Raw genomic sequence first — 15,293 nt, 5'->3', positions numbered from 1 at the left:
TAGCAGCATCTATATTTAAGGTTGTCTGACGCTTTCCATTATAAGACCCTGTTTTCAGTTGCTTTTAACTTCGATGAACTTTAATTGTTTGGGGTCAAATTTTCTATGCTGTTCTCTGCTTCAGGTTGAATTTTTTGGGGGAAGCTTTAGGAAAAACAGTTAATCTTTTCTATTTATCTCTTTACTTCTCTCTGTTTAAATTTCAAACAGTACATACATAGAAATTTTTAACAAAAATATATGAGCTTTCAAATAAACTTTGTACACTATTACTTCCTGTGTGGTACGCCTGTTGGTCACCTGTTCAATAGCAGGCTATTATTAAGCAATTTATAAGCTTGTTCCTTGTTAATATAACCTTACTTCTCCCCCTTCTTCCAACTAGTCCTGTAGTTCAGCCAGTAGGAAGTGTTTGAGCTTAACTTTACTTGATACTTAGTTTGTAAGGTGCAGTAAGATTTAAAGTATGAGAGCTGTGTAGTTTACATCACGGGGCCATGCACTCGGATGATTCGAAATATTTCACAAAGTGTGTTGATAAGAAAGTGTCAAATGCAAGAAAGAAATTTGCTTATCTTGGTGGAACAAGTCATCCATTTGCAGTACATCCATTATGTATCTGCCACTCCAGATCTCAGACAGATCCATGTCTGACTTTGTATTTAGCAGACCTTTCTGCTTGCCACTGTGGGCAACTAAATTGGATTATGCCTTGACAGAAGCCTTTGCAGTGAATGCTTCTTCAACAAAAGAAGGGAAGGGAAAGGGACAAAATACAGTTTTTTACTTACTTCTGGGCAAAGAAATGGAAGATGTAGACACTGTAAAAGCTGAGGTAGAAAAATTTGAAGAAAAATGAGTGCCATTACTTTGAGCCTATTTAGCACTACTCCATTTAAGGACCACTCTAAGTTTATCTTAGAGAAGGCCATATGAACCAAATTCATTTTGTATTTATTCACAGTGTCATGATATACAGTATAAGGAGGACAAACATGCCCTACATTATTGTCTGATTATCAGATTTACTTCTCTGTTAACATGGTTTATTACCAAGTGCCAGAAATATGCTAGGAAGAGCAGGCCTGGAGCATACACGATACTTCCAAGACAGTTTACAGGCATGCTATCCTTGTAGAAATGCTATGTTTGTACTGGGGTTTGTGTTTTTTGTTTGCCATCATTGCATATTTTATGTTTACAAATTAGGGCAACGTTCTGTCTGTAGTAGTTGGAGTGGAAGGCCTAAAGAATCTACTTGAGGCCTGCATAAGGGCCAGGTAGAATTACAGGCAACAGAGCACAGGAATTTGTTCCTCTCTATTCTTTTAGTGGTGTACAATGGGAGAAAAGATGGTACATACCAGTGCTATGGTCTTATCTACCAGCCAATGGAGGATAGCTCTTAGATTGGTGTAGCTACTTGCACGCTCACCCTGCATGACTGTGGGCTCCCCAAGGCATTCTGCTTGTGTGAGACATATTCTTCTCAGTACTCCCTCTGTTCTGGAGCAGTACCTCTCTGCACTCCCTCTGCACGTGGGCAGTGCCTCCCAATTTAGGCTAAGATATGTTTCTATTTCTCCCAAACTTTATTCATCTTTTTAGTACCAACCTTGGGAAAAAGCCTAGTGCAGTCTGAGAGAATCATTTTGTTTCAAGGAATTTAATTTATAGCTGGAATTATAGAGCCCAACTTTCAAAGGAGCCAAAAGCAGGCACTAGGACCTACCATAAATTTGTTAGGTTCAAACAGGTCTGTAATCTAAAAGGAGCCATTTATTTTTTTATGTATTCAATATTTGCTGCGTTTTCTTTATTAATACTAGCATGTAATATGTCCTCAGTTAAAATACTTGAGTCTGCTCTGGATAATTTCTGTATTCTTACTTTGCTTAACAGTTGTCAGTGTTTATGTATTTTCTTGCACAGTGGCTTTGCATAGTTGGCTTTAGTACTCTAAAAACCTTTTATTAATTATTCTGAGATCAAGGGTGATTTTACTGTCTGCAAAAGAGACTGAAGAAATGTGTGTGTGGTCCCTTCTAGGCAAATCTACCAAGTTAGTGTAGGATCTTGCTTATCTTCCCATTTCTATTCTCTGCTTTTAGCATGGGTGAAAGTGTTCTATTGATCTGATTTATAAAATTACAATTTATAAGTAAACTGTCTTGAATCTCAGAGATTTACTTGGGGGACTTGTCTTGTGTGTGTAGTTATGCAGCATATACATATGTGCAACCTTAATTCAGACACTTCCTGACAGTTCGAGTCTGACTGTGTAATATAAGAGTCTCATTTTCGATAGAATTTATTCAAAGTTAAATGAATTTGTCCAAACCTTTTAACATCTTCTCTTTCCTTCTTTCCTTCTGATTGTGTCTAAACTGATTCAGATCTTCTCTCCTTCCTTGTTGAACATAATTAGGTGATCTCCCAGGCATAGCCAGTGATTCTTGTCACTCTGTTTTTTTCCCACCCCTTCCATGGTTCTCCCCTCTCCCTAACACATTCCTGCCCATCTTACCTTTTTTGGTATTTCTTGCATGGATCTCAGTTACAAGTAGCAGTCTTCACTAGGCCTGGGCTGGCTACTGTAGTCAAATCCCAATTACTCTGGCCTTACCCAGGTCAGATACCCAGAATGTATTTTACATATGTCAGCCCAGAGCATGCAATATTAGAACAAGCAGTTGGCCAAACCCTGGCCCAGACTGCCAAACCTACCTGGTGCCTAACCACCTAGATCCTACAAAAGGACTATAAGCAAAGGCAGGGGCCCTCACAAGGGTCAGAGAAAAGAAGATGAGCAGGTGCAGGAGAGAATAAAAAATTGACAGTCCCCAGGATTCAGTGTGATATATTTTTAGGTATATATTGTTTTATTGTGTATTTTTGTCCTGATTATTGGGAAGAGGAGACAAAGGTGGGCTGATGGGCACCTGTAGAAATAGGATTATTATTATAATATTTTAAAACTTGGGTATAGAGAGAGAGTTTATGTTCTGGTTGGCTCTTATTTTTTCCAAAGTCAGTTCACCCATCCCCACTGCCTTTAGTTTTTTCCAGAATGGAATCCTGAGTCAGTGTTTTTTCTGGAAGATTTAATAGTATTCGTTCCATTAGAGGTCCTTAGTGCTATCTCAGAAAGAAACTTTTCTTGTTGCTAAATACATTATCAGCATCAGAAAGATTGTTGCACATATGTCAGAGACTAACAATAATTCGTCTGTGGTCCATACACTGATATTTCCATGTCATAAAGAATATTGGTCAAATCAATACCTGTATTTGAATCTTTTTGGAAGCCAAGAATCTGTCAGCTTAGAGCATTTGTCCACTCAGCCCTATTTATAAACCAAGCAAACAAATAGTAATATGTTTCATTTCTTTGACCCCTTCCCACTGCCTCTACTGCTTTTCATTTTAATTCTAATAATATGTCTTTACTGTGACACAGAACATCGTGTTATTTTTCTAAATACTTTTATTGTGTCATTGATGCACACAAAGTTTGTATTGCTAGTTTGAGTCCTGTTAATTTTACATATGATTAATGTGCATTTAAATTGTTGTGGAACATTTCAGTGTAGATGGAAGGTATATTCACATAGGTGCCTACAATGTGTCAAGATTTATGTATAGATTTCTGTCATATGCCACTTTAAATCTTTATTAGAGATATTTCTAATATTGCTACAGATGCTGACATTTAAATAAGTATGTTCTAGTTTTAAGGCTCTTGTCTAAAAAAAAAACTTTCTCAAAATTGATTTGATTTCTTTCCAGTTAAATGTAAATAAAGAATTATTATTCACAAAAATAAAAAAAAAAAATTAAGGAAGAAGGAGAAGTTAGCTGTTGCATATTTGACTAACCAGAGGAATTCCCATATCTTCTCTGATTAATATGTTATTGTCTAGCCTCTTGAATAGGATTTTTTGAATGTTGGTTTTACATAATCACAGCCATTCAGTTTCTGGTGGGCTGCTCTGCAACTTAAAAAAACCAACAAATTTCACCCCACACGCTCCAAACTACAACAACAACATAGCAAACAGTTTTCCTGTTTAAAGAGAAATATGTAGTTGAAACAACTTAACTGACTGAATGTACTCTGCACCAAGTTCAGGCACTTGACAGTGCTTTTGGATCTGCACTGGTTAGCTGTTAAGACGTAATCTGTGAAATTTATAGTGTTTGTTTTGACCTATAAAGCCTTCAGCTGCATATCTGAAAGTCTGTCCCTGTTTGTATACCATACTGCTATATGCAGTGTTGTTGTAGGCGAGTCAGTCCCAGGATATTAGAGAGACAGAGTGGGTGAGGTAATATCTTTTATTGGACAAACTTCTGCAAGTGAGAGAGACAAGCTTGTGAGCTTACGCAGAGCTCTTCTTCAGGTCTGGGAAACTTACGGACGCCAGGTGTACACTACAGGCCTATACTGGTATAACTACATCGCTCAGAGGTTTGAAAAATCCACATCCCTGCGTGATGTAGTTATACTGTCTTAACCACCCATTTAGGGCTTCTCCTGTCAACATAGCTTCTGCTTTTTGGGGATGAGGATTAACTATGCTGATAAGAGAAGGGTTGGCATAGTAGGATTTTCATCATAGCACTACAGTGACGCAGCTGCAGCACTGTACATGAATACAAGCCCTCAGACTGTCACAGCAAAATACAAGATGGAACAGATTGTTTAGCATAAGTAGTTCACACACATTTCAAGGGACCATTCAAGGAGAAGTGACCCGTTAAGATCCCTCCAGTCATAGGGGCGGGAGAAAAAGTAAGGAGAGATGGAAAGCAGATAGTGGGAGGGTTGTTAGTGGGTTTTAAATTGTTGTAATAAACCATAAATCCAGTGTTTCTATTCAGTCCATGAGTTTCAGTGTCTAGCCAAGTTATGAATGTAAGCTCCCAGACTCGTTGTTTGAAAGTGTTGTGCAAGTTTCCTTTGAGGATGAGGACTGATAGGTCAGATATAGAGAGTGGTCACTTTGTGAAGAGTGTTCACCCACAGGTGATGGGGTGTTTTGTCTTTTATCATTTTCCTGTGAGAATTCATTCAAGAACGAGTGATTGGTTTCACCCATGTAGTTGCTATTGGGGTATTTAGTGCACTGGAGGCGGTATACCACCATGTGTGGGACCCATGGATCTGCTATAGATGAGATCAGCAAGGGTGCCTGAGCTGGAGTTCTTACTGTATTAATCTATTTGATCATTGCATATAGAAAATGAAAATAAATAAAAAATAATCTTATTAAAGACTTCATTGAGAATTGTAAGTTATTGTCCATTTTTCAACATGACCAATGTTTTCTCAAGGGAGTACTGAATACTTTAGATTATTGTGATGATTGAAGAAAGTAAACATGTACTTGATAAATATCCCAAAGAAATTACTTTTTGGAAGCATTTTAATAAACCATGCTTTTTCAGAAGTGATTTCATATAAGATGTATGTATTTAGGATTGAGGTGGCCCCCATCTTTTAACTATTGGACTTAGAAAAGTATAGAATAAACAGACTGTGGCAGTTGGAAAAGTGTACAAGTTGGCAAAGTTCAGAGGATGGGTTGTCAGATAGGCCCTGTCCCTGCAAAAACATATGCATATGCTTAACTCTGTTCAAATTAGTAGTCCCATTGACCTTGGTTATAAAATAAAGCATATGCATAAGTGTTTGTAGAAACTGGCCGTGAGTCACTAACATGCTTTTTCCAGCTGCAAGTATTAAATAAAGCACAAAACAGATCTGTTTGTGATCAGGGCAGCAAAGTACAGTAAAAGCTGTTTTATTGGGCATGTTGGAGGAATGGGAGAGAGGCAGGTAAATGAAAAACGTCAGTTAATTAAAGAAGGAGGGAGTTTGGGTGTGGGAGGGGATGCAGGTCTGGGGATTGGGGTGCGGGAGGGGGTTGTGGGGCGTGGGCTCTGGGAGGCAGTTTGGGTGTGGGAGGGGGCTTGAGGCATGGGAGGAGGGGTGGGGTGCTGGATTCGGGCGGGCGCTCACCCTGGGCGGCTCCCCATAAGTGGCAACCTATCCTGGCTGCTCCTAGGTGGAGGTGCGGCAGGCGGCTCTGCATGCTGCCCTCGCCCCACCCTGAGCTCTGGCTCTGCAACTTCCGTTGGCTGGGAACAGTAGCCAGTGGGAGGTGCGAGGGTGGCACCTGCAGGCAGAGGCAATGTGCAGAGCTGCCTGCCACACCTCTGCCTAGGAGCAGCCAGTATAGGTTGCCGCTTGTACGGAGCTGCCTGAGGTGAGTGGCCCACAGATCTGGCACTCCACAGCCCCTCCTGCACCCCAACCCCCTCCCACTCCCCATCTCCCTCCCAGAGCCCGCACTCCACATCCCCTCCCATGCCCCAACCCTCCTGCCAGCCCTGCACCAACCGGACTATAAAACAGACTTTCAGTGAAGATTAGAAATGCCGGTTTAATTTATATTCTTTTCCAGTTGGTAAAGTGCTGGATAAAACAGCTTTTACTGTATATTGATAGTTATTAGTGAATAAAGTAATCCATTTATAGTGCTTTCATGTAAATTATGTATGATATGGTTGTAGATGTATCAGGAATTAGTATGGAAACATGGCCAGAGTAATGTGCCATTTCGTCAAACAGTAAGGTAGCTCGCTTATTAAACAACATAAATGACCATACTGTACTTCAAATTTTACAGACATTTCCTATGAAAGTGAAAGAATATAGATTTTCATTGCTCGACAGTTATAGCAAATACCTGCCATATTGTAATTTGACAAATTCTTTAAAAAAAGAAGGTAAAGTAAAATCAGATGTTTCACACATTAGTACTTTTTCTTTTCAGAGCACTTTTAAAAACTTTTTTTCTTGCAAGTAGTCTTAAAAATACCAACTCATAATAGAAAATAGTTGTCTGGAATTCCTTGAGGCTCATGGTTTGGCTTCAGAAGCTTTTAAAGAAATAAACTGTCAGAAAATCAGTATGGATCCATTTAAACGATATAATGCTTCATCCACAATAGATTCTTTGCAAAATCAATACCCTGAAATATCAGAGGATTTAAGATGTATCAGGTACCAGAAACTTCAAACACTGTTTTAATTACTCAAATAAAAGAAAGCTGGATAATTTTTACTTGCCTATAAAGAATGTTCTGCTTAAGCCAAAACAAATTCTTTACAAGTCCTTTTAGAAAGTCTGGAAATATTTAAGAGTTTCTCTACTCTTCTTGTGAGACAATGCCTGTTACTGAGCCAGTGTTCTATTGGATGATATTCTTTTTAACAACCTGCCATTCAGATATCCAGTATGTTTTTTGGTCATTATATCAGTAATATGATTCAGTAAATTTGGGGTCTATTAGTCTGATGTTCATTTGGGAGAAAGAAAGATGAATAGCTCAGTGCTTTCAGTTTGCTTGACAGTGTATGTGTTCACTTTGCAGTATTTGCTGTTGCGGTATGTGGAAGATAAGTCTTTTAGCTGAATCCTGAAATCATTAGTTATTCCTCAGGCAGGGTGCCCATGGATTTCAGCCAAGATCAATCAGTTAGTATCACTTTGTTAATGGTGATATAGTGAGTTTTTATTAACAGCCCACAAAAGGGCATTGCAAAGGGGTCACATGGCAGTGTGAGTCCTGGAAGGCATCCTCATGATTTCAGACAGAATAATTGTGATTGTTGTGGGATATCTTGCCAGATTGGGATTTCTACCACCCTTTAATAGGAGCTCTATTTATTCCTTGGTGTGCTGGTTCAGCTGTGCTGGGGAGGCAGAGGCAGGTGTGGTCTTGCCATCTTTCTAGTTCTTTTGGGGAATTTGTCACTGGCAGCAGCACCCAACTTGTGCAAAGACTGGGATTGTGGCTGAAATGCACACAGGGTAACAAAGTAATGTGGCTCTTGCAGCCTCTGTACACGACCACAGTCTAATCTAACATTGGGAATACTGTGCACTTTTGTGAATTATGCAAAGTATAAGTGGTATAAAAAAATTAAAGATAGAAATGTACAAATGTTTAAAAGTATCTGTCTTAAAGCATAATGAAAGTTGATGCCCCATTAATGGAATCTATTCAAAGCACAATGTGCACATTAAAGGCTTGCCACTTAAATTAGGGCTAGATTTATGTGGCAGAGCTGCATTGAAAGCAGAGACAAACGGGGAATTTCTGGGGATCTCTCCAGGGCAGTCCACCCACCTGTTGTTTGTGTCTCAGAATGTGAGATAGAAAGTGTTAAAGAATGATCTGTGGGGGAGCAGGGGGAGACTTCTAAGGAGGTTGAGGTTCCAATCCAAGTTTTCGCCCCACTGAAATGGAGCTTCACTCCTGTGAGGCAGGCTCTGTGGAAGAGGAGAGCCTTTCTGGAAAGTGTGGCTGGCTGGGAAACAGGGCATGCGGTGCCATGAGTGTTGGAAGGATCTGAAGCACTATGTTGGAGGAAACAGGAACATCAGAACTCATAAGTCAAGAGTACACGCCAGCATACTTTAGAAGCTCTGCATGGCTACCACCTTCCCCTGCTGCATATGTCCTAAACCTGGGGCGGAAAACCTTATTTCTGTCACAGGCCATTGACCCACTGAAAAAAATCAGTCGCGGGCCACTCACTCACCTGGGTGGGAGGACACAGAGGTTTGGGGCTTCTCCCCACGGGGGAGGCACTGCAGGCTGAATGAAATTAACCAATGGACCGGATCCAGCCCTTGGGTTGTAGGTTCCCCACCCCTGTAAGTTCCCCTGTCCTAAACCATGCAGATCTGCAGCACTATTTATATAGAGCTGAGGAGCCCCAGATGGCAGATGCCTTCCCTTGATGTCAGTTCCTAATGTGGCTGGATGCTAATCGAATTACCACTGATTCTTCAAGCTTCAATTCATCATAGATGTGATGGGAGCAAGATCTTAAATCGTTGCCAGTGTTCCTTGATAGGACTGTAAACCTCAGTTGCCAGATGACTCAGAATTTGGAATCCTTATTCTTGCTCATGGTTTTTATATGGAAATTTGAAACCATTATGACCACAGAGATCGTGATCTTCAGTACAGTACAAATGCTATAGCACCACACCTAAACTAAGAATGAGCTCTACTTTTTTTTTTTAATCCTTATGTTTTCTTGATTTTTTTTTTTAAGTTTAATGTGGTTAAATGATACATTTAATCTTTTGGGGGGAAAAAACAACAAACAAAACAAAACCTGCTTCTGGAGTATTGCCTTTGCATGATGCACACTGTTGGGATGGCTTTTGATGCTGCAGGAGGTTGGATCCTTCTAGAAAAACTGTGTCTATTAGGTGCCACATAAATGCCCCTAATGGCACCAAATGCTCAGTGTCTGAGGTCATAAGTAGAGGTGCAGTCTCAACCACGTTGATTCCTCCCACTTAAGCTCAGAGACCAAAAAAGTAGTAGAACTGAAGAAGAAGGGAAGGGCAGGAGGTGGGGGAGAAGAATATGAGCATAAATATGCACAGGCAATACTCACAAAGAACTCCAGTTTCTAGTAAGTAACTTTTTTGAGTTTTGCGAGACTAATGCAGTGTCCAGGAAGGCAGGCTGAGCAAATCTAGTTGAACAGGAACACTGCCGTTCCAAACAGTGTGACTGACTGGGATGTCAGGTCAAGGGAGTAGTGCTGTATACAGATGTGAACAGAACTCCTTGTAAATGTTTAGGGCTGCACTTGAAGGAAATATTATGAAAGCTGTCTAGTTGAATGAGCTCTAAGACTTGGGGCAATTCTGGCTAAGAGGTAGCAAGTTTCAATATATAATGTTATCCTCTCAGAGAGGCATTATGGAGAGATGGCATTTTTCCCACCCCTCACCATACCGGTACACTGATCCCCCTGATATATCACAAAAAATCTGACCCTATTTAAATAAAAGCTTTATACCCTTTTAACATGTAAGGTTAAGTCTAATATCCCCAGGATTGCATGTGGCTTTGGGGGGAAAAGACCTGGGGTGAAATCCTGGCCCTGTTAAAGTCAATGGGAATTTATTTTATCCCTGTCTTTCAACTGACAGATTTTGAAGTCTCTTTCCTCAAGTGCAGTGGTGCTGGAACATATTTTTAGTAGTTGGGGTGCTGAAAGCCAGCCCTCTTACCCCGTCTGTGCCCCTCACCCCCCAAACTGAGGCTGGGAAGAGGGATGTGTTTCCGGGAGGGGTAACTCGTACAGGGCTGAGGGGGCTGAGGCCACAGCTGGGGGCGAGTGTGGGGGCAGGAACTGAGCCCCAGGCAGGTGCTGGCAGCCAGGAACTCAAGTGAGGGGCCAAAAGCAGAACCCTGGCTGTGGGGCCAAGTACGGGGCCCTGGAAACGGAGCCCCGGGAGCGGAGGGCCAGGCACGAGGCCCTGGGAACTGAGGCCTGAGAGGAGGGGGTGGGGAAGGGCACTGGGCCAGTGGCTAGGGAGCGGGGCAGGCAGGTGGGGCCTCAGGAGCAGAGCACCCCACATGGGGCTGGGCACAGGGCCAGCAGCCAGGGAGTAGGGCCAGCGGCTGGGACCCAAGCCCCAGTTCAAGGGTTGGGGAGCAGAGTGCGGACAGAGGGCCGGGAACAGGGCATAGGCGTGGGAAGCACCACCAGGCTTTATGTGCGGAGCCAGCGGCTGGGGAGTGGGGCATGGGGCTGTCCCCCGGTACCCAAGGTGGGAAGTGGAGCCCCAGGTGAGGGGTCAGCTGCCCTGCATAAAATCTGGGGGTGCTGCAGAACCCCCTGCACCGCTACTTCCCGTGCCTATGCTCAAGCATCAAATGTAATTTAGTTCCTGAGTTCAACAGATGCACAACCTAGAATAGTCATTAAAAAGACCGAGGCTGCAGTATTTCCCCCAGGCATTCTTCTAGCCGCTTATGGTGTTTTAGGGCCCCATTCTCCCATCTGGACTAATCCTGAAAGCACTGAGAAGAGAAAATCTCCAGTTTTCTACTAGACATATTTCCAAGTAGCTCCACAATTCTTAACTTTTAGGCTGTTATATTGGTGTGTAACTCACCTATTTTCACTTGCAGAGATGACTCCGGGTGGCACAGGTTCCATGTTGCAGAATTGTTTTGCACCTAATTGATACTCTTCAGGTACACAGCAGGTGTACAAAACTTTCTATATCCATTCTCTAGACAGAAAATTCATTTTACTTGCCTTTGCCTTGCAAGATGAAAAATATGAACAATCAAGGAGGTTTAAGCTTGGAAATTGCTAAAGTGTTAACATATTTACTAATAAAGGGTACTAATGTACATCTGGTTTTCCTTATTCAAGACAAAACACCATTTGAAGTAAACGAGAATTTTTGCCTCAGTAAGGACTGCAAGACTGGGCCGATTGCTTGCATAATTAAAGAGTCACAAATAAAAATAGATAGGCATCACTTACTTTTTTGCCCAGTCGTCTTATGTTAAATTCTCTTTCAGTTTACAAATACTAGAATCTTTCAATATAATTTGACAGTTTCAGTAACTGGTCATAAACATTTGGTACAACTTGTAGTAGTAGAGGTATTTGTATTTTTAAAATGAAATAGGAAATGACATTTAAAAATCATGGTAATACTTTCTTGTCCCTTTTTTAAAAAGAATAATGGGAAAGGTATTTGAGATGATTTAAATGCCTTTTGAAAAATTGCAGGGACAGATTTTTATAAAGAAAAAATTAAGGCGTTACTGCCAATGAAGAATTACTAGCTTGAAAATATACTCACTCTTTCAGTGACTGGTTTTTGTTCTGAAAGTTAAAGGGGAAAAAAATACCAATATAAAATGTTTTAAAACTGAATCTGCTCACCCCCACGAAGAAGGCTTGCTCAAGGCCAGTGCACTATTTAAGTTCCACTGAGGGCTTCAATGTGTCTTCAGTGGGCCTCTGCAGGTGAGTGAGTTTTTCTCAAGATGATTATGTAATATAGCAATATTCTAGAGGTGAGCATCTTACAGTAGCACTAACCTGAATATTCTTAATTATTCCAGTGTGGTAAAGCACTCCCTGGCCTATCAAAGCAAGAAGACTGCTGTGGAACTGTGGGAACTTCCTGGGGCTTTAACAAATGTCACAAATGTCCTAAGAAGCCATGTAAGTGTGATTTCATTATTGTTTTCTGCATCAGTTCATTTGTTTGTGCTCTAAATACCTTTTCTTTAAGAGAAATGCTAACACTATATTTCAAAAGAACCCTATTATTTGATATAAGAAAGATGATAGAAGGTGCACTCTGAGCTTCAGTGATGACAAAGTAAATTTTTTATTTTTCTCCTTCTCTTCCTAAGCTAGTGATGTGTCATTCTGTTTTCTCAACATAGGGAGATAATGATATTGAATCATCTTGCATTGCCTGGCTGGACTTATATTTTTTTAAAGTTTGCACAGAAATGTTAAATTATAGAGGCACCAGTTCCTACTTGGAGAAAATGCAATGACATCTTGAGACCTTGAATGAACTTTTGAGTTTTAATGCCAAAGCTTTCCAGGCTCTAAAATATCTGTTACATTTTTAAGTCTGTTGTTCGAATGCTGTCTATACAATTAGAGTACCATGAAGACTTTCCCAATATTTTTGCTACAATTTGAGATGATAATGTAAAATACTGAAAAATAGCTATTAAATGATTTTCATGAAACATTTCATAACAATAAGAAATAATTATACCTAGTTCTTAAATGGCTTTGGGGAGGAAAGACCTGGGGTGAAATCCTGGCCCCCTTAAAGTCAATGGCAGTTTATTTTATCCCTGCCTCTAAGCACTTTACGAAGAAGGTATCCTTATCCCCATTTTGCAGATGTGGAAACTGACACAAAGAGAGGCTGAAGTGACTTTCCCAAGGTCATCCAGCTGGTCAGCAGCAATGCAGGGAATAAAATGCTGGTCTCTTGAGTCCCAGACGAATACTATATTCCCTAGGCCACACTCCTGTCCCAATTATCAACGTGGGATACTTAACACAAGGAAATATATTAATTGTTTTGTATGGTGTAGCATATATTTATCCATGAATTTAGGGATGCATTTTTATATAAAAATTCTCAAAGGAAAAAACCTTGTGTCATATTGTGATTGGCCCTTTCATGGGCAGCACAAGGGCGCTGAGGGAGCAGTTTTGCCAGGAGTCTTTTACAGCCCAGAAGGGGAATCTGCAAAAGTTATTACTAACTCAGTCTGCCCCATTGATTTATGAGGTAGTGTATTTTGTGTCCTAGGGTCCCCTAATCTTATGATTTGCTTCCACATAGGGCACTCATTGGGTGTCTTTAAGAACATAAGAATGGCCATACTGGGTCAGTCCAAAGGTCCATCTAGCCCAGTATCCTGTCTTCCGACAGTGGCCAATGCCAGGTGTCCCAGAGGGAATGAATAGAACAAGTAATCATCAAGTGATCCATCCCCTGTCGCCCATTCTCATCTTCTGGCAAACAGAGGCTAGGGACACCATCCCTGCCCATCCTGGCTAATAGCCATTGATGGACCTATTCTCCATGAACTTACCTAGGTCTTTTTTGAATCCTGTTATAGTATGGCCTTAACATCCTCTGTCCAGGAGTTCCACAGGTTGACTGTGTGTTGCGTGAAAAAATACTTCCTCTTGTTTGTTTTATAACTGCTGCCCATTGATTTCATTTAGTGATCCCTAGTTTTTGTGTTACGAGGAGTAAATAACACTTCCTTATTTATTTTCAGGCATATGTGCCAAATTGTGTTTCATAGTTGCATCAAAGCCTTAAATTTCCATAGAACAAACTTTTCCAAAGAATAAATGTAACAGTTTATAATGAGATTTTATAAAATATTATACTGTATATATCTGAAGATCTGTATTGCACCAGATATTCTTATATTCTTGATGATGGCGATAAGAATTTTTCAGTGACTGAGAAGAATAGGCATAACCACGTAGTATGTAGCATTAAAGAATTTACCATTGAAATCTGAGATAAAGTGACCAGATCATATATGTAAAAATAGAATAGCAAATATGAAATACTAGTATTTAAGTCTTCTCATTGGTATCATGATGAAAAAGGGTTGGTTTCTTTAACAGAGATATTGGAAGAGAAGGTACACACAATGTTGTGATTTTGGCAAAGTTTGTAAGCATGGAGAAATTACCCAAGTGAGTAATGAGTGTGGAGTTTGTAAATATATGGTGTGTTCATGTTCTTCATTCATACACCCACATCTACCTACAGTCTTTCTGTAGATTTTTTTTTAAGCTTTAAAATGCTGACTTGTTTCTTATAAAGCTGAGCAAACTGACTTATCCTAAAAACTGCCAATACACTTTAGGAGAAAATCAAATAAACTGTTAACAGTTTGACATTTAAATTGTATCCATGTCTTCTGTTGGCTCATTCACAGGATACAGATTCAGGCTCAGATTATTTCCATGTCGTTTTGACAGTTTTCCTTTGCTGAGTTGGTATTACTCTCCATACTGTAGTCATCTTGGAAGAAAATAGACTTTCCAGGGCTTTCTCTTTTATGGTTTTGCGCTTTATGATCTTTACTTGAGACTGAAATATTTTTATAAAGGCCAGTTTTTGAGCAGGTTGGATTGAGCATTTGGTTGTCTGCAAGATCCCAATTCAGCAAAAGCATTCAAGCATGTGCTTAAGTCACGCTGTTTATCCTCTTTTCTTTCCCTGTTCAATAAAGCACTAAAGCGTGTGCTTAATTTTAGACACATTCTTAAATCCTGTTGACTTTAATGGATTTTTGCATGTACCTGAAGTTAAACACATACTCAAGTACTTTGCTGAATCAGCAAAGCCCTACAGTGTGCATACACTGTGGCTTGAAACAGCTTTTGTGGATTGTATGCTTAATAATAATGAAAAATATGAGCAGAAAATAGAAACAGGTTATATGTCAAAGGTGTTTTTTTTTTAACAAGAGAACCTTTGAATCAAACTGCACAGTGTTATATTACAAGTGGAAGCTGATGTCCATTCAGAATGCTTGTCAATAATTAGTATTTGCTAAATGAGTAAGAAAGAAATGTAGGACTTTATCCATCTCCCACATTGCTCAGCTGTGAGCCAACCCAACATACCTCAAACTCCACTTCACCTGCAGGAAGCAGTGATACTGAAAAAGTTTTGGGGGTCGTGGTAAATAATCAGCTGAACATGAGTTCCCAGTGTGGTGCTGTGGTCAAAAGAACTAATACGATCCTGGGATACATACACAGGGGAATCTCAAGTAGGATTAGAGAAGAGGTTATTTTACCTCTGTATTTGGTATTATGCAACCACTGCTGGAATACTATGTCCAGCTTTGATGCCCACAATTCA

The 15,293-nt window shown here is 40.3% G+C and overlaps 1 protein-coding gene across 10 annotated transcripts in view; it reads left to right on the top strand.

Annotated features, from left to right (window-relative positions):
* Positions 1–15,293, top strand: part of LTBP1 (latent transforming growth factor beta binding protein 1) — a 358,939-nt gene that overhangs the window by 167,574 nt on the left and 176,072 nt on the right. For all 10 annotated transcript variants that reach the window (XM_050951316.1, XM_050951315.1, XM_050951321.1 and 7 more), the window contains one exon: positions 11,977–12,079. In XM_050951316.1, the coding sequence (XP_050807273.1) occupies positions 11,977–12,079 (103 nt within the window). The remainder of the gene's footprint in view (positions 1–11,976; positions 12,080–15,293) is intronic.

Source organism: Gopherus flavomarginatus, chromosome 4, assembly GCF_025201925.1.
Source record: "Gopherus flavomarginatus isolate rGopFla2 chromosome 4, rGopFla2.mat.asm, whole genome shotgun sequence".
NCBI lineage: Eukaryota > Metazoa > Chordata > Testudines > Testudinidae > Gopherus > Gopherus flavomarginatus.
This window is presented reverse-complemented; position numbering and strand designations above follow the sequence as displayed.